General features: G+C 34.6%; 1 protein-coding gene across 9 annotated transcripts in view; it reads left to right on the forward strand.

The window, feature by feature from the left end:
- Positions 1 to 283: 283 nt before the first annotated feature.
- Map9 (microtubule associated protein 9) overlaps positions 284 to 22,464 on the forward strand; it is a 33,364-nt gene continuing 11,183 nt past the window's right edge. Inside the window, exons 1-11 of one of the 9 annotated variants that reach the window (XM_078021982.1) lie at positions 284 to 410; positions 1,105 to 1,156; positions 1,303 to 1,452; positions 2,322 to 2,406; positions 3,562 to 3,882; positions 8,329 to 8,552; positions 15,434 to 15,527; positions 17,483 to 17,715; positions 19,780 to 19,850; positions 21,403 to 21,559; positions 22,362 to 22,451. In XM_078021982.1, the coding sequence (XP_077878108.1) occupies positions 1,378 to 1,452; positions 2,322 to 2,406; positions 3,562 to 3,882; positions 8,329 to 8,552; positions 15,434 to 15,527; positions 17,483 to 17,715; positions 19,780 to 19,850; positions 21,403 to 21,559; positions 22,362 to 22,451 (1,350 nt within the window). In that variant the 5' untranslated portion in view covers positions 284 to 410; positions 1,105 to 1,156; positions 1,303 to 1,377. Of the gene's footprint in view, positions 464 to 1,104; positions 1,157 to 1,302; positions 1,453 to 2,321; positions 2,407 to 3,561; positions 3,883 to 8,328; positions 8,553 to 15,433; positions 15,528 to 17,482; positions 17,716 to 19,779; positions 19,851 to 21,402; positions 21,560 to 22,361; positions 22,452 to 22,464 lie in introns of all 9 variants that reach the window. The other 8 variants (XM_078021983.1, XM_021730268.3, XM_005330916.5 and 5 more) reach the window with 8 other exon arrangements.

Raw genomic sequence — 22,464 nt, forward strand, 5'->3', positions numbered from 1 at the left:
TACACGGATTCACAGAACTTCATGTCCTAATTCCGGCAAAACTCTGTGTGTACGTTGCCTCAGGCACAGCTGCAGATTTAGACCCTCGCTCAGCAGCAAGAGCAAGGAAGAATCCCTGGAGCCGGGGCGAATCCTGTCTCTAGGCAACACAGTAGCGCGCAGAACCTCTCCTCGAAGACCTAGACAGGTGATGTCACTTCCTTAGTCTAGCCGGTTGCCCCCGGTGACGCGTTAGGCGGAAGGGCGGTGCTGGGTACCCAAGAGACCCGGCGTTGTAGAAGTCACTTCCTCCCGGGGACGCCGTTGCCTAGCAACTGCCTCCCGCCTACGTCTTTGGCCCCGCCTCCTTGCTTAGTCCGGGTTTCCGAGCGCTGCCAGGCCCAGACTGAGGCTAGAACCTCCTGCTCCAGGCGAGTGGCTTGGTCCTCCAGGTCTCTGGGAGCCCGCCGTGCGACTGGCGTGGGTGGGTGCAGAACGCGGGACTTCGGGGTCGCGACGGATGGCGGCGGTGACAGCCTCGGGTTGTGCACAAGCTGGGCTCATGCTGGGGGCCCTGGCGCGTGAGCAGCGGGTGGGGACCTGGAGGGCACCTGGCCCAGCCAGGTGTGGTACTGGGACGTGCGCTGATGCGGGTGATCCTGCGGCCCTGGTCTAGGCCTTCAGCTTGGAGCTTGAGCAACAGCGATGTTAATACAAGCATCGCGGAAACCTCGTTTTGTTTTTCCCAGCCTTGTTAATACTTTCGTGAGGGACAAAAGTGGCTTGAAAAAATATCGCTGGCTATTTGTGGTTAAGCATTATGATATATATATATACATATATATATATATATATGCATAGAGCTATAATGCAAGCAATTTGTGTATAGGGCTAGTGCTTTTATAAAGTATACAGTCCTCTTGGTGGACTTAATAAAGCATGACTCATTCAAAAATGCTTTGCTTTTTTGAATGGAAAAGGGGAAAAATAGGATGTTATGTATTAATTGTCAACTTTTATTTTTATTAACCAATTTGCAGTCATTTATTTGCTCATCCTTAAAAATGCAAGACTATTTAAGATAACTTCCACTGACATTTTTCTTTTCTTTTTTTTATTTTTTAGAAAGAGATTTGTGATGAGAATTTATTTCTTTACAAGAACTCCACATTTGTAGGTGAAGATGTATTCAATGTTCATATGATACTTTTTAAATTTGATTTGGCTATTTTTTCTTCTTGTTTAGTTTATTTTTTATGTTAAATGTAGTAATAGAAATTTTTAAGCATGCAAAAAGTCTGATTTGGTTTTCATCTCTTTCAGCCACCATCAGAGGTTGAGTGAATTGCTCCAATTATTTATTAGCTATTTGATAAAGGTAACAAGAAAAGATAAAGTATGTCCGATGAAGTTTTTAGCACAACTTTGGCATACACCAAGAGTCCAAAAGTTACCAAAAGAACTACTTTTCAGGTAAAATATTTTAAGGCATTTTGTATTGATTTTGTATTATAAATGTGGAACTTGGTGGTTATAGTAAGTAGTCCTTTATAAAGCAGGAGTAAGTCTTCTGTTCTTTTTGAAGTTTTGCAGGTCATTTATCATGTTTGAGCACCAGTATTACAAATCCTCCTTTGTGACTTTAAGGCCATCAAAATAACCTTAATTGTAGGTTCTTACTAAGTTAAAAGTTAAAATGCAACTTTAAATTGTTATTTTCACATAAAAACTTTTTTTTTTTTCCTATTGTAGCACAGTACGAAGTTTTTTCTCCTGGGTCATTACAGTTTTGAACTTAACCTTTAAATTTTCACTATGGGTTATATATGTTTCTGCAGTATGCTTACATAAAGTACCAGTTTGGGGCTGGGGATATAGGTCAGTGGTAGAGTGTGTGCTTAGCATACAGGTGGTCCTAGGTTCAATCCCCAGTACCAAAAAAATAAATTAATAAATAAACAAGAAAAACTCAATAAACTCCCAAAACAAAACCAAAAAAAAGTACCACTTTCTTCCAAAATGGCAGTTTGTAACAAATCCTATATAAATCAAGTCCCCTCTTACCTATTACTATTTATCTCAAATTATAATCTGCAATTAATTTGTTTGATATTGTTGTCTCCTCCAGTTTAACAGCAGGCACCATGAGGGTGTGCCCTTGGTGATGGTGATTTGCATTGAGTCTCCTCACTCAATTGGGTGCATGGTACAATGTAGGCTTAGAGTTAATGTACGCTAAATAAATGCAACTTGTTTGAAAGAATTATTTGTTTACAAATTAATTGTAGATATTATATTCCATCCTACTTGAATGGAAATTGATTTTAGTTATCTCATTTCAGGATGAGCTAATAAGAGCGATTACAGCTCGCTCGGCCAGACAGAGGAGTTCTGAATACTCAGATGACTTTGAGAGCGATGAGATTGGTATGTGAGAGCATGGAAAAGTAAAATATTATTCTGTATGTTGCTTCATTACATTTAACCCACTCCCCTCCGCCAAAAAAAAAAAAAAAGACTTGTGTTAAAATAATGCCTTTGACTTCATTAGTTTTAGATTTCCAACTTTTAATGGGTTAGAGAGCCAGTCTTAATTTTCAAGAAGTTTTTTGATTGTCCTTGATTGTTTGTGAATATGTATTTTGAATATGTAAATTAACTGACACCAATAAAATGATGACTGGGGGTAAACTACATGGAAGAGGACAAGTTCTTCCTTAAAGTTAACACTAGGAGGCACAACAGCTAGTTGGTAACTGGGGTACAGAAAGCTAAATTTTAGTGTACCTCAGAAGCACTTTTATAAATGCTAGTTATATATCAGGTCTTTGGACTATAATAAGGTGTCCTTTTAAAAACGACAGATTATTCACATTGTATGTATCAATACCATTTTGATATAATTTGCTGTATTTTAATTAGGTAAAAATATTAATACTTTAGGCTTCATTCAAATATTAACTCTGTACCCATACAGAATTCTGAACTTGAAATTCAGTGTTCTACTCCTTGATATATATTCAATCAATAATCAATGTTCTCTGTAAAAATAGTAAATCACTGCTATATTTTTAAGTTAGCATTCTTTATTATCTTTGTTTTAGTAAAATCTAATATTTTTGGTATGGATGCAGTTGCATTTACAACATTTATGTGGAAAACAATCTAGTTAAACTCTTTTGCTTACAAATATTCTTGATTTTATATGATGAAATGATTCACAAATGAAGATTTTACTCTCCAAAACGGAATCTGAATGTCCCAAGACTGATTGTTATTTTTTGGAATCTTTGGATGGCATTTCCCAGAGTAAGTGCAGTACTTGGCACCCTGTGGGCATTCAATAAATACTTTAAATAAATTAATGAAATTGAAAATTTTATTACATAAATTTAAATTCAGAACAGACTAGATAAGCTGTTTTTAAGAGCTGCAAAATAAATTTGCACTTAAACATGATTATAAATTTACTTCAAACCCTTTCTAGACTTCAAGGTAATCTTTCTTTTAAAAAAGATTAATATGACCTTAAGAGATTTAAAATATACTATTGAAAACATTTTTTTTTTGGTCTGTTTTCAGTTTCATTGGGTGATTTTTCTGATACCTCCATAGATGAAAATTCTATTAAGAAAAAAATGAATGATTTTCATATATCAGATGATGAAGAAAATAATTCTCCAAAACTATCTTTTTTGAAAACCAAGAAATCAAACAGTGACATAACCAAAGATGGGCCAGAATTTTCTGTCAAAAACAATGAAGATGTGGCACTTGATGGTTATGAAGACATGGTGGTAAATTCCTCATCAGAATCTCAGGATAAAGATCAAGATGTTGAAAAAGAAAGAATTAAACTAAAACCTAAACCCAGAATTTTTTCGCTCAAAAGCACATCTTCAGGTAGGTTGTTAGATACTACAATTGTATTTCTTGAAAATTTATTTTAAGACAAAATTTCAAAAATCTTTATATGGTAGGTAGTATATAGTAAGAAAAAAATAAGTCATATTTCATTTACAGTTTTATAGAAATAAGACAATTGAACCACAGAGAAAACTCATAATTCTGATATCCAGTTGTATATTCTGTCTTCAATCTCTTCTGGTGCCTAATAAAAAGCCAAAGCACCTATAGTTATATGTAGCTGCAGCTCCCAAAACACATATTCCCATAAGCTTAAATTTTGTTCTTAGGGATGGAAACACAATGGAATGCTTTCTTATTCACTCTATAGTCTCAGTACTAAAACTGTCATTTCCAGAGCTGAGTCGTCATAACTCAGTGATAGAGTATTTACCTAACATAACATGTACATAGCCCTTGTTTCAATCTCCATCACCACAAAACAATCATTTCTAAACCAATATTTTGCCAGAACAGTTTTTTGGCATTGATATATTTTAAGTGTCACTGCTATTTGTTTATCAAAGTTTCCAGACACTCCTTAAGAAAACAGAATCTCCATTTGATCTTTGATAGCATTGGAAAATTTACTAAAATTCAGTTTTCTGAAAGGAAATTCTTGGTGTGATCTGGGAATACAAGAGTTCTCCCAAGTATTCTACTGAACTCCAAGCACAGTGGATCAAAGGTGGAACAAAGCTGGAACCCGCCCCTTGAAGTCCTTTGGAAGATGCACAAAAATTTGTGGATGCAAGGTTAAGAGTTTGATATCTTTTAGTCTTGTTCCTTCCATTTTATAAAGAAAATTTTAGTTGATGCTAGCCTTAGTAAAAATCTCATCAGTAAATACAGTGCTGGTGAACATTTCATACTTTTCATGTTAGATATCACTGATAATATCAGACAAACTTTATTTCAGGCATGCATTAGGGAACTACTTCCTTTTGCCCAGCACACAGAATCCCACTAACTTTGAAAAGAGGGAAAGATGCCAAAACAAAAAACCCTTTAATAATGTCTAAGACACTGAAAAACAAGCCATCATAAATTAGTTATATCTGACTTCAGCAAATAGGTTAAGTCTCACTGTCCTCATAGGGAGAAGAAAACCTGCTCTTCCTGTCCTACAAAATTGTTTTGAGAATCTAATGAATGAGTCTCATAAACTGTAATGCACTACAAAAGTGTAAACACAAAGCATAATGAAACCATTAACTTACTGACATGCTTTCCCAGGGTAATGAGTGAAACTGACAATGGAGAAAGGGAACATACTTGACCTTGGTTATTTAAAAAATATGAGCATTTAGCATGAAAAAAAATGTTCTCAAACACGTGGAAGAATAGAATTAGAAATGAATGGTAGGTAACTAGCAAAATAAAAATTTACCTATCTCATGTTAAAAAGCTGCAGTGAGTTAAGATAAACAAAGACATGTATTTTAGCCTCAAGGTGGCAGCATGACTGCAAATGCTCTACTTAGGCATCTGCAATATTATGATCAGTATATGTAACACAAAAATAGTAGCTTAAGTAGAGAACTTAGATATTTGATTATAAATGTTAAAAAGCATTTGGAAATGTATAGACTTTTTTCTATCTTAGAAATTTTTAGTACTTCTGGAAGAGGAATTTTAGTATAAGATATATTAAAAAGTCATTATTTTCAGGTTTTTTATGTTAAAGAATAAATTTGAAAATTTATTTAGTGTTAAGAAAAGTGCTGTATAGAATTCTTTAAAGACCTAAATGAATATGTGAATGATTCATTCATGAAAGAAGGACTATGCTTTATGAGCTTAGCCTTATTCTTCTATAACTTCTTAGACTTGAAGTGCTTACAACAGTATTGGAATAAATTAAGCATTCTATTATTATTTAGCATCTGTCTATAAGCAAATCATTTTACTTATTCATGCATATACATTGAATATATTATGTCTCATCATACTAAAAGCATTGTGATGGTAAATAAGAATGCAACATTGAAAAGGCTTAGTACCAATCATCTAAGACTACAATTTAGTAGGAGGCATAGAACAACAACAACAACAAAATAAGTTAGTAATGGTGGTGGTAGGGCACATCATGGATCCCTACTTTTCACTGACTATGGTAGAGATATTTGTTAATCCACCAATATCACACAGATGGATTCATGGAGAAACTGCTCCAAAGAACACAGGAGTGATTCACAAACCAAAAGAAAAAAAAAAAAGGCTAAGAAATGTTTACCACCATTGTTCATGTCACTGAGCACTTGTGATATGTCTGGCACTGTGTTACATACTATATATTTTCTTGCCAAGAACCTATAAGCACTTAGAAAATTTTAACTGATTTGAACAGTGGGAAAACTTCAATGTAGATAGAGGTCAAATAATTTATATAAGGATATATAATAAGTGTCAGAGCCACGACTCAAATAAGAGGTATTTAAACTAGGCAAACTTATAGAAACAGAGTAGATTGTTGGTTGCCAGGGTCTTGGAGGAGCAGGGAATGGGGAATTGCTATTCAACAGTTTCAGTTATATCAGATGAGTAAGTTCTAGAGATCTGTGTTCAACATTGTGCCTATAGCTATCGCTAGTACTGTATTACATGCTTAAAAATGTTAAAGAGGGTAGATCTCATGATAACTATTCTTACCACAATAAAATAAAACGTTGACTTAGTACCTTCTTTTAGTCATTGTCCAATATTCTACTTAATCTGAGGTTCAAAAGATAACAAGCATCTTTAGGAGGAGAAACCAGAAGTGGATGTTTTAGGCAGATGAATCAGCTTAGGAAGAGATTTGGTGACAAGAAAGTTGTGTAGCCTGTGTGTTAGTTCACTATCCCAGGAACAGAAATTAGAAAATGGGTGTGCCAGCAGACAGGGCAGCAAGGCACTCAGGGACACACCAGGAAAGCCTTTCATTTTATTCAAAGCTCATTGAGTTTTTATTCTATAGGATTAGATGATGGGGAGCCCTTGTAGAATTTTGTGAAGGGAGTGATGGGGTCTGACTTACATTTTATAGATATCCCTGAGGCACTGTCTAGAAAGAGGAGATGAGGAACTAACTTAGGGATGAAGAGCATAAAATAAAGGAGAGAGATATTTATCAAGTAGAATCATTGGCTGTAGTGATTCTTTGGTTGCAGGCAAAACGGAGGGAGGAATCTAGGAAGATTCTTTGACTTGGGGATGAACATTTGACCAGAGTTTTAGATATAGCTAAAATTGGCAAGGAAGCATTTATAGTGGTACCAGTTTGACAAGATTGTGGAATCCTCTAACAACATTCATAAGCCCTTTGGTAGGTAAAGAAGAGGTATGTGTTAATTAGCCTAGTTGTAAAGTTTTAGAAGAATACATTGGTAGAATAGTGAAGAAGTATGTGTAATAGGTAAAATTTAGGCAAAAAGTATATAAATGAAGAAAAATCAGTGCTTTGAGGGCTAGAAGCATACCAGCATACTGGTTCTTATTTTAAACTGCAACTTGGGAAAAGCAACTGTGAAATTTCGTTCATTTATTTTTTCATTTGTTTGTCTTTGTGGTGCTGGGGATAGAACCTGTGGCCTCCTGCATGCTCAGTTGTGTGCTCTATCACCAAGCTAAATCCCAGCCCTAACTATACAATTTTAATGGACTCAAAGAATGGTAACTCACTAGTCATGTTTTTTCATTCATTCCTCCAGTGAGAGGGTAAGACTTCTATCCCTTGTGTGCCAGTGTCATCATTTTCATGCTTGTAACAGCACTTACCTTTGTCTTGTCCTTGTGTTTGTCTAAGAAGACCAACAATCCCAGCTACTCAGGAGGCAAAGGCAGAAGGATCCCAAGTTCAAGGTCAGGCTCAATAACTTAGTAAGACCCTGTCTTAAAATCAAAATAAAAAATAAAGAACTGGAGATTTACTCAGTGGTAGAGTGCCCTTAGGTTCAATGCCCAGTTAAAACAAACAAACAAAAAACCTTTGCTATAAATGATCTCCCTTCCCAACCTGTTAAGTCCTTGGACAGGGCCATTGTCATTGTTATGTTATGAGGATCAATAGTGTGTACATAGCTTGGCTTCAGGTACTTTAAGATTTGATGCACGGACCTCCTCATTTTATTGAGGCAAGGTTTTATGTTTTTTCAAATGTTTTGAATATTATGAGAGTTCATAAAGTTAAAGAGTTAACTTCTTATAAAACTAAAGTATACTGATTACTTTCAGTATACTTTAAAGTATCTGATGGCAACATTGTTAAAAATTGGGGGCCATGAATTATTCCTTATCTGGGTCTTATTTGAGCTTATGGATAAGGGTGTGGTCTTCATCTGGACTTTCTAGGACATGGCACTGGAGGGAAGTTTGGTGTCTGGGGCAGTGGTCAAAGCCAAAGTGTTTTTTGTTGTGTGTTTTTTTTTCCTCCCAATCATCTTAAAACATTTTATTTTTTAGCAGAAAATAGCAGCAGCCTTGAAACAGATGACCATTTTAAGCCTTTACCTCTGCCAAGGAGCTTGTTAAGAAAGAGTAGGCATGTGGAGGAGAAAGAAAGACTAGGAGAAGATAAAGAAACTGCTCTCAGTGAAGACTTCAATTCTGCACCTTCCCTTCCAAGTCTGGATGGCAGACAATTAGAAGCTGAGGAAAAAACATTCTCTGAAAACCTTGATCTTGAGGTTGGCACTACTGCTGAGCTGTTGAATTATGTTCTTGAATTCAGGCATTTGCCTCTGATTACTAGAAAAATAGAAAGAGAATGAATTGTGTGCATGCATTTATGTGTATGTATGGGTCTTACATGTTTGCTTCTACAATTGATAAGAAAATAATTTTAAGCTTTTTTTTCAATAGACTATATTTCACTGAGTCCAAATCTCCATCAATTATAAGACATACCATTATTTTAAATACCACTAAGAAAGAGCGAGATACTTCCAATTAAGCCATAATTTGTTTTTTTAAGATTCTACCCATTTCAGAGAAAGTAATGTGTTAAAATAATTTTGATCTAATGAGTCTACATAATAGTGTATATAATACTGTATATCTCTAATAATAATGCTGATATATATATATATATATATATATATATATATATACATATATATTGAATTATACAATTTATGGCTAAGGACAATATTAGTGTCATTTTATGCATTTGGTTTTATTCATACAACAAAGTACTGAATGTTCATGACACTGCTTTATATTCTTTGGGATATGCCAAAGTGAAGTTTAGATATGACTTTTTGGGTTTTCAGGAGGAAGTCTGCTATGCAGCATTATTAAGGGAGAACATTTGTCCCTTCCTTTTATATTTCACTATAATGAGTGAACTTCTTTCTTACATTTTGAAGGAGAAAGTATGGGAAAAACATTCATCTTCCATAATCTGTGTGTGGACAGATCAGGGAAAAAGAACTAGACATTACCTGATCAATCTTACCTCTTTTTCTTATCACCTACCTGCCATCTAAGTATGTAAGGATGCACTCTCTGGGGGTGGTGCAAGAGGAATCAAATCAGGATACTGATTCAAATTTTGCTCAGCATTTCTGTGCTGTTTCTTAATTTGTTTTAAAAAATCAAGAGAAGAAACCCAAATAAGTATTTTGTATTTAATTATCTGATCAATTGAAAATTGTATTCATTTCTTATAGACCATATAACAAATGGCCACAAACTGAAAGATTTAAAACAACATAAATTTACTCCCTTAGTTCTGAAAGCCAAAAGTCCTAAATCAAGACCCAAATCAGCAAGACCCTGTCCCTTCAAATGGCTTTAGGAAATCCTAAAATTTTCCAGAAATCCTTGGCATTTCCTAATTTACAGCTATATCACTCTGATCATTGCCTGCATCACCACATGACCTCCTTGTTTCCTTTGTGCCTCTGTTTCTCCCTATTCTTTTCCTAAAAAAGATACCATCAGACATTGGGGATCTAATTCAATGGCTCATCCTAACTACATGCAAGTACCTTATTTCCTCTTAAGGATTTCTGGATAACCTGTATTTTGGGGACACACCATTTAAACAGGAACATACCTAACTTTAAGTGATATTTTTAAACATTTTTATGCCTCTCTTTGATTAAGAAAAAGATTGCTAAAATTATTAAAGTTACATTATACTGTGAGAAAAAAATTAGCAGAAAATATCCAACTATAATCCCACGACATAATAGCAATGAAGTTTACTATTCTTACCCCCTTTAAAGCTGTTTTCCCACATTTTTGTCACTAATGTATCATCGTAGTCTGCATCATGTTTTGTGTTGTGCTTTTTCTATGTCTCTTAGCATTAGGTTCTGAAGCATTTCCATGTTGCTGGGTGATTTTAAGACCACATGCACATTAATGTCTGTAACATAGCCATAATGTACAACTGTTATCTTATTGCTAGTTTCTTCTATATTTAACACTTTAAATGTTTCATATTTTGCAACATGAATGTCTTCCTAACTGTGCTGTAAGACCACTATCTCAGGGATTTCCCATCTAATTTATCTTTTTTTTCCCTATGTATAACAACTTCTGGCTCCTCATGATCTATTCCATCTACATTGAGTCATGCTCTAACTTCTTTATCTTTGTATAAACACTCAATTGAAACTGCACCTTTCCTTCTGCCTTACAGTCAGTAACAAAATACCTGAGATAATCAACTTAAAAGGAAGGAAGATTCAAAAGTTTGGGGAATTTAGTCCTTGGTTTCTTGGTGGGGTTGCTTTGGGCTTGTGGCAATGAAGCGCATCATGGTGGAAGTGCATTGTAGAGATATGTTCACCTCATGGCATCTGGGAAATAGAGAGAAAGTGAAAGGGCCAAGGTCCCAGTATCTCCTTTAAGCATACACCATGAATGATCCAGCTTTCTCCTGCGAGGCTACCTCCAAACGGTTCCACCACCTCCCCATAGTACATGGGCTGTGAACCAGTATCTTAACATATGGGCCTTTGCGGAACATTGAAGATCTCAACTATAGCATAATCCTGCAGATGTCACAATCAGATACTCCAAGGGTGAGCTGTGCAGGCTTCCTCACTGCATCCTTACCTACTCCTACCTTTTCTCTGTGTGTTTGCGTGGGAATGATTGAGGATCATTTTTTAAAATGACCTAGCATCCTAGAATCAACTCTGTTGATCAATACACAGTATTTTATTATAGGATTTAATTTGTTAACATTTTATTAAGGTTTTTACATAAATATTTATGAAGTCTGTTGGTCTGTATTTTTTTTTTCTTATAAGGTTATTATCAGGCTTGTGTGTCAGATGAGTTAGGCAATAACTATTCACCCTTTATTTTCTAAATTTGGTAAGAATCCTTGAGGAAAAAGAGTCACCAGTTAAATGATCTGGGCATAGAAATTTCTTTGCATTAAATTTTATTTTTTATAGATATATTGGTATTGAGATTTTTCATCAGTTTGGTAATTTTTTTTTAAATAAATTTGTCTATTTCACCTGACATGTTAAATTTATAAACATGCTTTTTCTTGATAGTCCCCTGTCATTTTTAAGATCAGGGGTCATCATATCATTTCATCTTTTATTTCTGACATTTAATTTATGATTTTTATCTTTCTTTTTCAATGTTGGTAGGCATTGTTTAGCTTTATGAAACTTTTCAAAGAACCAATTTTGGCTTTGTTAATTTTCTCTATAGTTTGGTTTCAGTTGGGCTAATTGTCAATTTTTATTTCTTCTCTTTATTTTCTTCAATTTGTTTAATTTGTTTAAGCACAGGCTGATTTGTTTATGTTTGAAAATTTTCTCTTTGATTTTTAAGTCTTGAGTCCTCTGAAAACCACTGAAATCTATACATTTTTTTTTATACAGCTGAACATCTTACTTTTTCAATGTCCTTTCTTTCCATCATGATTTTCTTTAACCTATTGGTTATTTTGTGACGAATCATCATTTTTCCCAAATATTTGGGTCTTCTCTAGATTTATTGTGGTCCAAAGAATATATCTTATATGATTTCAGATTGTTAAGAGTTGGTAATGGCCCAGCCTAAGTGTATCCTGTGTTAAGTGCCGTTTGTATTAGCAAAGTACACTTGTTTTTCAGGTATAGGATATAATATTTTACAATTTCAGTTTGATTAAGGTGGTTGTAGTATCACTCATATCTTCTCTATCCTTACTGATTACTTTAAGTGAATGTCTTATAATAACAGTTTGAGTCACATTTTTTTTTAAATCAAATCTGAGAATCTATGCATTTTAATTCTGGTGTTGTGTCAATTTATGAGTGTTTTCTCCATTTGCTTTTAACATAAACACTGATGCAGTTGGATTTAAGACCAGTTTGTTACAGTTTGTTTTCTCTTTGGTTTGTTATGTTATTCGTCTGTTACTCCCTTCTGCCATTTATTTGTGTTTTTATTTTCCATTTATTTATTTATTATTTATTTATTTATTTATTTATTATACTGGGAATTGAACCCACCATGATATATTCCTGGCCCTTTTGTATTTTCGACAGGGCCTCACTAAATTGCAGAGGCTGGTCTTGAACTTCAGTTCCTGAGTCACTGGGATCACAGGAGCATATGCTCAGCTCTGTTGAACTTTAAACTGTCCCTGTTTGCACTATGGAGTTGGTTCTGTATTTCACATTCCATATAGAAGCCTCGTAACAGTTCAGTTCCTTGTAGTGCCTCGTCTATTGTGCTGCCTTTGGCATGGATACTATGTCTACATGACACAATTCCCACAATGTCATGTTATAATTTTCACTAATGAGGCTTTTAAACTTTGTATCTTAGATTTTCAAAGAATTAAAAGAAGTTAAGAATGAATATTTATAATTTTCTTTTATATAGTGATTCTGAGGCTCTTCTTCCTTCCTATATATCCAGATTATCACTTCATGTTATTTCCATTTAATGTTTTTATTTTTTTTTTCCTGAAGGGCAGATTGGTCAGTGATAGGTTTTCTCAGCCTGTGCCTACCTTGAAAGTGCTTATTTTATCTTTATTTTTGAAGGATGAATTAGTTGAACATTTTGACCGAGATAGTTCCTTTCTTTGACCCCTACCTCTTTATCAGTTTCCATTGTTCCTGGCCCCTCCTGTATCTGTCAAGAAATCAACAGTCACTCATTTTATTATACTCCTATATAAAATATAGGAGTTTCTACCTGTTTTCAGTATTATTTTCTGCCTGTTTTCAGTATTATTTTCTTTCAAGATTTGTTTTTCTTTGAATTACAACAGTTTGATTATAAACACGTAAGTCTGATTTCTTTATATTTTCTGTGTGAGGTTAGTTGAGCTTTTAGGATCTACAAGCTAATACCTGCCATGATGGGAAGTTGGTTTTTTTTCTTTCTTCTTCTTCTTTTTTAAATTTTGCTACATTATTTTCCTTTTCTTTCCTTTTGGGGCTACAATTGTATATGCATACATTGAACTTTTTTGATGAATCTCACTGATCTCAGAAGTTCTATGTGTCTTTAATCTTTTTCCTGTTTCTTTAATCTTTTTTTCCACTTGTTTTCCAGATTGAATTTGCATTTCTGCAAATTCACTGATGAAATTGAAACTTGCATTTCTCCAAGTTCACTGATGTATTCTTCCATCTCTGATCTGCTGTTAAGTCTCTCCAGTTAATTTTTATTTCAGTTATTACAGAGTTTAACTCTAGAGTTTTCATGGGTATTTTTGTATTTTCTACATCTCTGTGATCCCCATCTGTTCAGCTGTCATTCATACATTTTCCTTAAAGTTCTTGAACAATCTTATAATAACTACTTTAAAGTCTTTGATAATTTCAACAGTCAGGTTATCTCAAGATTGGTTTCTTTTTACTATTGTTTTTTTCTGTCTTATTTTATTTTCTTTTTTGCCTTCATGAGTCTATGTTGTTGTCTTCTTTCTTCATCTGCTTAGTGACTTTTAATAGAATACAGGATATTATGAATAATGTGTCGTAGAGATTCTAGAGTGCATTGTGTGCCTGTGAGCATATATTCTGGTAAGTAGATATTGTGTCTAGATACAAGTTTTTACTTCTTTCTCCCTTTCAGTAGATATCAGTAGGAATTCCTGCTCAGTTCTTCCAATTTCTAGCTTCTGTGGTTTCGTAAGATCTTCTGAGGTCTTCTGAGGTCTTCTGTATGCCATGTATAGATGAGCCAAAGGTTTTAAAAGAATTCTGCAGATTCCAAGCCTACTTCCTCCTCAAATGTATTGACTCTTCTGGGCTCTCAAGCCAGGCTACTAAGTCTGTAGCCTTCTACCACTTGAACTCTACAGGTTGAGATATACCATAAATCCCAAAGCTACAAATGTGCAAATCTCTTCAAGTGTAACTTTGTCTTTCAAGATGGACTCTAGCATCTCAGCCCTTCTGACATTTTCCCAAATGTTTTCTTCTTATTGCTTTTGATATATAATTTCCTATGTGCTCATAAAATATTGAAGGAAAGAATATTGCTATTTATGCAACAAAAATAAAATTCTTACATTATAATATCATCACCTTTAGGCTAGTTTATTCTGTAGAGAATTGGGGGTTTTGGAACACAATATAATGATTTCTTTTCAGATTTTGAGTAAAGTTCATGTGCTTGAAATTTATGTACATTTTTCACCTGTAATATTTGGAAGTAGCTGTCTACTTGGTTTTATAGGTTGCTTTCATTTGGACTACTAGTAATAATTGTTTGAAACTAAAATTTACCAGGCACGGTGGCACGCATCTGTAATCCTAGCAGCCTGGGAGACTGAGACAGGAGGATCATGAGTTCAAAGCCAGCCTTAGCAACTTAGCAAGGGCCTAAACAACAACAACAAAAAGGCTCATTGGTTGAGGGCCATGGGTTCAATCTCAAGTACCAAATAAATAAATAAATAAATAAATAAATAAATAAACAAATAAATGAAGAAGAAGAAACTAAAGATTTTTCTTTTGTCTTGATACTGTCCTTGAAAAGAATATTGGAGAAAGAGACATCAGGATCAAATCTTTACCTTAAAAATACATAATAGATTTGATTTTAGAAGAGCAGGAGTTTTAAAAATTGCTAAAAACAAATTTAGACATAACATTTTGATACAGAGCTACAATGACTCTTTTAGTGACCCCTTTTACTGACCCAAACACCAAGGGAAGCATTTTTACCTCTAGTGGCTTATGCTTTTTTATGTAATTTTTAAATTTATATATGACAGCAGAATGCATTATAATTCTTATTACATATGTAGAGCACAATTTTTCATATACACATAGTATATTCACACCAATTTGTGTCTTCATACATGTACTTTGGATAGTAATGATCATCACATTCCATCATCATTAATAACCCCATGCCCTCTCCCTTCCCCTCCAACCCCTCTACCCTACCTAGAGTTCATCTATTCCTCCCATGCTCCTGCTTCATGTCCCACTATGAAGGCTTAATGCTTTTTGAGGTTTCAGCAACAAACTTCTAATAATGCAGATTCCAAAGTTATAAGATGGTTTTAATAATGCTATGATGTCCATAAATACTCGGAGTGAAACTTACATGTTAAATACATTTTTTTATTAAACAGGATCCATTGTTATCAAGTTTATCGTCATCAGCTCTTAAAGAAAGTCTTGGAAATTCTTTTTCACTAGCACCTGAGGGAAAAGCATCTATAGAAGGTAATTACATTCTAACTAATGTGTATTATTTATGAACTCTGTGTTGTTTAGGACACTGTAAGAAAAATGATACTTTTCACAATTACAGGGAAAATATATATTTGTGTTTCCCTGGTTTTTCAATCCTGACTGCATAGTTGACTGTATGACTTTAAGTGCAGAAGTAATCACTCAGTGCCTTAGTTTCCCTAAATCTTGCCTGTCTCAAAAGACTATTGTGGGGCTGGGGTTGTGGCTCAGTGGTAGAGCGCCCCTCTAGCACAGGCGAGGTCCTGGGTTCAAGCCTCAGCACCACATTTAAAAAATAATAATAATTAATTAAAGATATTAAAAAAAAGACTATTGTGAAAATTAAATGATAGAGTACAATTTAGCCACTGGCACTGGCCTACTTCTAGGCACAAATGGAATGATCACTTAAAGTGAATTATTATACTATGCACATTGCTGCAGTGGTCTATATAGTATACATAATGGCTAGGTGGACTTCCAAGGTTTAACCTTGGTTTGAATGTAGCACCTCTACATGAGCAAAGTAACAAGCCTCTCTGACTTTGTATAGTGTTTTTTTAAAGTGTGGATAATAATAATATCTACCTTATAGGGTGGTTGTGAGGTGTAAGTAATAATAATAATACATGTAAAGCCTTGAACAGTACCATAGTAAGCACGTAGTAAATGTGAGGTGTAAGTTGTGAATGTGGTTTGTTTTCTTAGGGCTTAATGAGAGCTAAAAGTCACAGCTGTTTCTAGGACTGGGAGGCATAACTAACATTTATTAGGTGCTTACTATGTAGTATAATTTTTGTCATTTTACAGAGGAGAGAAACTGAGGTGCAGACATTGGGAAACATAGCCAAGGTCAGTGCTGGAGCCAGAGGTGGAATCTTTGGCTCCAAAGTTCTTGTTTGTTTCTCCAAAGAACCCAGTAATGAATTGAATCATGTGCGCTTTTCATGTGAATATATGACTGTAATGATAATGGGATTTTAAAACCCATTTACCTCTAAATAAGTTCAAAGGGGAAAAAGGGCCATAATGAAAGCCCTAGAATTAAGACTTTTAATGATGAAAATACAGTTTGGGCCTGCAGGTAGATCCTGGTAGAAATGAAAGTTGGTGATCCCTACAGAGAACACTGATTTCTTTCTGTCAAGCATCCTGAAATGTGGTAGAATCTGAATAAAAGACACAATTCTATAAAAGAACAACCAAGTCCCCTCCTGACATCCCCCTGAACCTGTCCCTGGGAGTACTGAGGGAATAAGGAATAGACCTACCCTTGGTGCCCTTGGGTATGGGTCGGCGCACTGCAGCACTGCATCCTGGTGGGCCTGAACCTAACTGGACTGGCTTTATTCTCTGCATAAAATTACATTCACTCTTGGTTCTCTCTGCATGTATACAGCTAACCTGTGATGCTAGTAACTGCAGTGGCATGCAGATATGTGCCTCCTGTTTTCACAGTTTGTTGTTCCAGCCAAGAGCACACAGGCTTTAGAACTGAACAGATGTTGCCATCTCAGTTACTTGGTTTATATATCAACTAGTTTTTTTGATGTGTGTCGGTTTGGGGTAGTGATTCCATTATAATTATGACTATGCTGTTTATTCAGAGTATTTAGTTTTGTTAAGTGTTTCATTAGATGAAGAGTAGACATTTTTTTTTCGTAGAACACTTTGGGGGAAAATATCATTATGATCATTTTTTTCATATTTTATTTTGCAAGAAAAAAGAGTACATAGGACTGGGGATGTGGCTCAATGATAGAGCACCTGCCTAGCATGCTTCAGGCCTGAGTTCAATCCCCAGCACAAAAAATTAAAAAAATAAAAAATAAAAAAAAAGGAAAAAAGATGTTATATACAATCTTCATTTAAAGGAAGGTATAGCATCTGCTTATCTACTCTTAATTGAGGAGAAGATTTTAGTGTTGTTATTCTTCTCAAAATAGATCAGAATGGAGAATTTCCTGAAAACCATAATTCCTTGAAATTAAATGAAAATGAAGAGAATTCAGATATGATAAACTGTGTTACTGCTGAACTTGAGAAACCCCAGGAAATTCAAGTGCCTGCTGACAGCCTTGAAGAAGAAAAGGAAAAGGCTGACCTGGTGACAGATGGTGACTCGACAATGGATCCCTTGCTATTTCAGTCTCATACCAACACAACAGAATCTGCAAAGGTATTTCTACAAACTTATCTCTTTTGTGCTACAGCTTGGAACTTGAAAAAGGGCTTGAAAGTGTTGTGTCTTCTGTGTTCTATACTTCTGTATTACTTGTGGGAAACTCATCTTTTGATAGCAACATGATGTTGTCAAATGCTTCCCACTTAATTCAGTAGAACTTTATCTTCAAGAAAGATTTTCAATTAGTATAATGAAACCCAGTGTTCTATTAAAAATCAATAGTGGTATGGTCATAATGTACTTTATAGTATCTCAGAAATACCTATAACTGTATATGTTTCTATAAGTCTTCCCATTATAAAAAATATAGCTATCTGGAACAATTTTTGAGATTTTTGAGATAATGAAAGCTTTTTTAAACATTATTATTAAAATCTTGAGAAACAGATTTATGGCACACAGAATTATGAGGGACATTATTATTAAAGTTATCATAAGGAACATTATTATTAAAATCTTGAGAAACAGATTTATGGCACACAGAATTACTTGTTCCTACAATTAATTGTACCAAAGTACTATACTTTTAAAATGAATAGTATAGCATTTTTACTCTTTATTTCTCCTGAGTTTAGTGTTTATCTCTTATTACTGCAGTTTGCTAGCAGCAATGCTTACATTACTAGGGGAGGAAAGTAGTTCTGGCAGAACACTAGTGACTGAACAGGACTTTCATAATATATAGGGTTTTTTAAAATTAAATGTATGGGAAAGGATCTTAAGTCACGTTCCAAGTATATTGTCCTTAGCTGCCTTCCCTAGAAAAAAACTACTGCCGAGTTAGAAATGTATTCATATCCATGTTCTTATTTTACTGCTAGCACCCACCCACCCATCTGTGTAAATAGAAATTTTTTTTTTCTTAAAAGAAAGGATGGTCTTAGCTGGGCATAGTGGCACACTTGTATAATCCCAGTGACTCAGTAGGCTGAGGCAGGAGGATTGCTAGTTCAAACCCAGCCTCAGCAATTTAGTGAGTTCCTGAGCAACTCAGTGAGATCCTGTCTCCCTCTCTCTAATAAAATATTTTAAAAAAAAGAGCTAGAGACATGGCTTGGTGGTTAAGCACCCCTGGGTTCAATCCCTCATACCAAAAACCAAAAGAGATAGTCTTAGCCAGGTGCAATGAGGGTACACTTGTAAGCCCAGCTACTAGAGAGGCTGAGGCTAGAGAACTGCAAGTTTGAGGCCAGCCTTAGTGATTTAGCAAGGTCTTAAGCAACTTAGTAAGAACCTATCTCAAAATAAAAAGGGCTATGGATGTGACCCAATGGTAAAGTACCTCTGGGTTCAATCCCTAGTATCAAAAACTAAAAAAAAAAAAAAAAAAAAAAATTTAAATAGTGTACAGCTTATAGGTGGAGCCCTTGAAATGCCTAATAGAAGCAATTATAAATTAGAATAATCAATTTACATGCTTATTGGTATAACAAGTAAAATTATAACATATTTTTTTGGCTAGACTCTTGGCTTTATTCTCAGTCTCTACTAAGTGAACTTTCTTAGGTTTGAGTCTAATCACCCCCTTGTTAAAGTATCTTTGTTGGATCCCCATCATGAGAATTAAACCAAAACTCCTCACCACCACCTAATGATTTCACGTGAGTCTTCTCTGACCACGTGTTCCTCCACTCCCCCCGCCATTCCCCAGGCTTCAGTACCACTGACTTCTTGTGTTTTTCAAAAATCACTCTGGAGCTCTAAGCACTTCTCCTTTTATCCCACAGATCATCACGTGAGCCCTTTCCTCATCAGTCTCTAATCAGCATTACAGCAGCCCCTCAGCCCCTCTCTAGTCACTCTGTTATTGTCCCACTTTCACCTCCTTCGTGAGTCACATTTGTTTATGATTATGGCCAGTCACTCCTCTCTGAAAGTTAGTATCCCTGAAGGCCTTTCATTCACAGCTTTGTACCCAATACCTTCTGTGCTTGACACATGATAGATGCATAAAAAGTATTGCTTTACTAACAGTTTCATCTCTAAGCCTAACCGTGATTGTTATGGTGAATAATCCACCTATGGATTATTAAAATGATTAAATCTTCTATTTAACAGAAGGTGATCGAAGATAAAAATATGAAGAATAAAAAGTCCACAAACAACAGAGCATCCAGTGCAGGTGGCAGGTAATTAAGTCATCAACATACCTCATTCTTGGGTTTCCATTCCAGCAAGACTCATTTAAATTTAAATTTTATAAGGTAAATTTGATTTGGCATTGTGGATTTTCTCTTAATTTTTTTCACCTCTCAGATGATTGGAATAGATACTTCATTATTAATCCCTACAGTGGATTATATTCTTTTATAGCAAATAATAAAAATAATAAAATGTTTACATCTATTCCTGATTGTTTTAAAGCCTGGAATATACATAATACATTCGTTCTCCAGGATCTTCCCTCAAAGGACATTTTTCTTCTTCCTTAATGTCATTGCATGGCTCTTAGAATAGAGCTTCTTCTGTTTTTGCCAAGATATTAGATATAAAGTGATAGTAAAGCTGAAGTCCAGCATTATTCTTCTCTATAAGTATCTTTGTCTAACACATAAAAAATTGTACCTAAAGTCTCTGGATTTTATGGACTAAGTGGGTTTTATGGACTACAGTGACAAGAATTGATACAGGTTCATATGTATTGCTGCTGATGACTATTGCTAACTTCTCTGTGCTAATCAAAACCTTCTGCATCTTTTATTCAGATTATGATTATAATTAGTCAAGTAGAGCAGGGCCAGCCAACTTAGGTACATGGCTATTAGGTACTTTTTTTAGACACTGTAGGCAGTTCAGTCCCTGTTGTTAACTGCTCAGTTCTTCCCCGTAGCAGGAAAGCAGGACTTGCCCATACATAAATGCAGGAACAGATCTGTGGTGCATTCAGCTTTATGTATCAAGCCACAGGTTGCCCCGATTGTCTCCTAACCCCTGACAGAGGATACTATATTTTCTAACTTTATATTTAGAATGGTTTATGTAATAGAAAGTATTATAAGAAATTGTTAAAAAATGCTTAAAACCCACTTTGTTAATATTATTTTCTCTGTATAACTTGAGATATGACCCATTTTTAAAAATCTTTTAGTTGTCGATGGACACAATATCTTTATTTTATTTATTTATTTTTATGTGGTGCTGAGGATCCAACCCAGTGCCTCACAAGGGCAAGGCAAAAGCTCTACCACTGAGCCACAGCCCTAGCCCCCGTGGTTTTTTTTGTTTGTTTTTGTTTTTGTTTTTGTTTTTTAAGAGAGAGTGAGAAAGAGAGAATTTTTTTAATACTTATTTTTTAGTTTTGGTGGACACAACATTTTATTTTTATGTGGTGCTGAGGATCGAACCCAGCGACCTGCGCATGCCAGGCGAGCGTGCTACTGCTTGAGCCACATCCCCAGCACCTCGACCCCGTATTTTTTTTTGAAAGCTTTTAATTGTAAACACCTAAAAAGTACAGCTTAAAATGATATCACTTAAAGTTATAAAGTTTAAGTCAGATTGAATAGCACTCTTCGTACACTAAGAAAGAAACTACTTTTTAGCTATATCATTATGAAAGTAATTATAACGTATTAAATAAATTACAATAGTTTTGAAATATAGGTGCATGTATTCTAATAGATCTCTCTTCTATCAATCGCAATTGAAATACTTTATCTTGATTCATTTGAAATTTTTCAGATTAATGACCTCTGAGTTTTTAAAGAAATCCAGTTCTATAAGGAGAAGTCCATCAGCAACTACCTCTTCTCACTATCTGGGGACTTTGAAAGTCTTGGACCAAAAGCAGAGTTTAGAACCTGACAGAGCAGATAACATAAGGGCAGCTGTTTATCAGGTAAAAAGAATTAATAATTTCCATATCAAAGAATGAAAAGACTTTACCAGAAGTTTTGATGCTTTGGTGGTGGTGATGTTGTTCTTGTTTCGGTCTTATAATTTTTGATTTGTGTGCTTGAGGTTGAACGCAGGGCCTCACAAATGCTTATTGTGCCCTCTACCACTAAGTTGCACTCCCAGTCCCCGAAAAGTATGGTTTGATACTTAATTTGGGGCAGAGGAAAGTTTCCTTTAAAATACTTAAGCAAACCAAAGCTAGTTTACTCAATTATTAGTTTCTGTGCTTTTTTTTCTTTTAAAAGATGATCATTGTCATTTCTAAGAGGAGAAACCATAATAATTTATAGAAATATAACAAAAGCCAAAATATTATAAGATATATGTTTTATCCTTTCTCATCCTAAAATTTAATATTGTTTATGAACAAAAGTAGTTCCTCTTCAGAAATATTGTTAATTTACACAGAAAAAAGATTTTCTCAATTTTTTTCAGTTTCAGTAAGAGTCACTTTTTTGTTTGTTATACAGAAGAGTATACTTTATGAAATGGTGCAAGTAATTTTGAGGAAAACTTTTGATATATTTGGCCACTATATTAAATATTTGAAGATAATATTGTTAGTAGTAATTTTCTTGAATATCCTCAAGTTTTATTAGGAAAAAGAAAAATGATACCAGTTTAAAATTTATGAACTTTATGTTTTGGTTTTTAAAGCTTTGTCAAATATTTTGAATATAGTTAAGATTTCTAATTCATTTGGTATACTTGAATAGCATAGAACCTTTTCTTTATTCTAACAGGAGTGGTTGGAAAAGAAAAATGTATATCTTCATGAAATGCACAGAATAAAAAGGATTGAAAGTGAAAACTTAAGAATCCAAAATGAACAGGTATTTGTGAAAT

Source organism: Ictidomys tridecemlineatus, chromosome 9, assembly GCF_052094955.1.
Source record: "Ictidomys tridecemlineatus isolate mIctTri1 chromosome 9, mIctTri1.hap1, whole genome shotgun sequence".
NCBI classification, from domain to species: Eukaryota; Metazoa; Chordata; class Mammalia; order Rodentia; family Sciuridae; genus Ictidomys; species Ictidomys tridecemlineatus.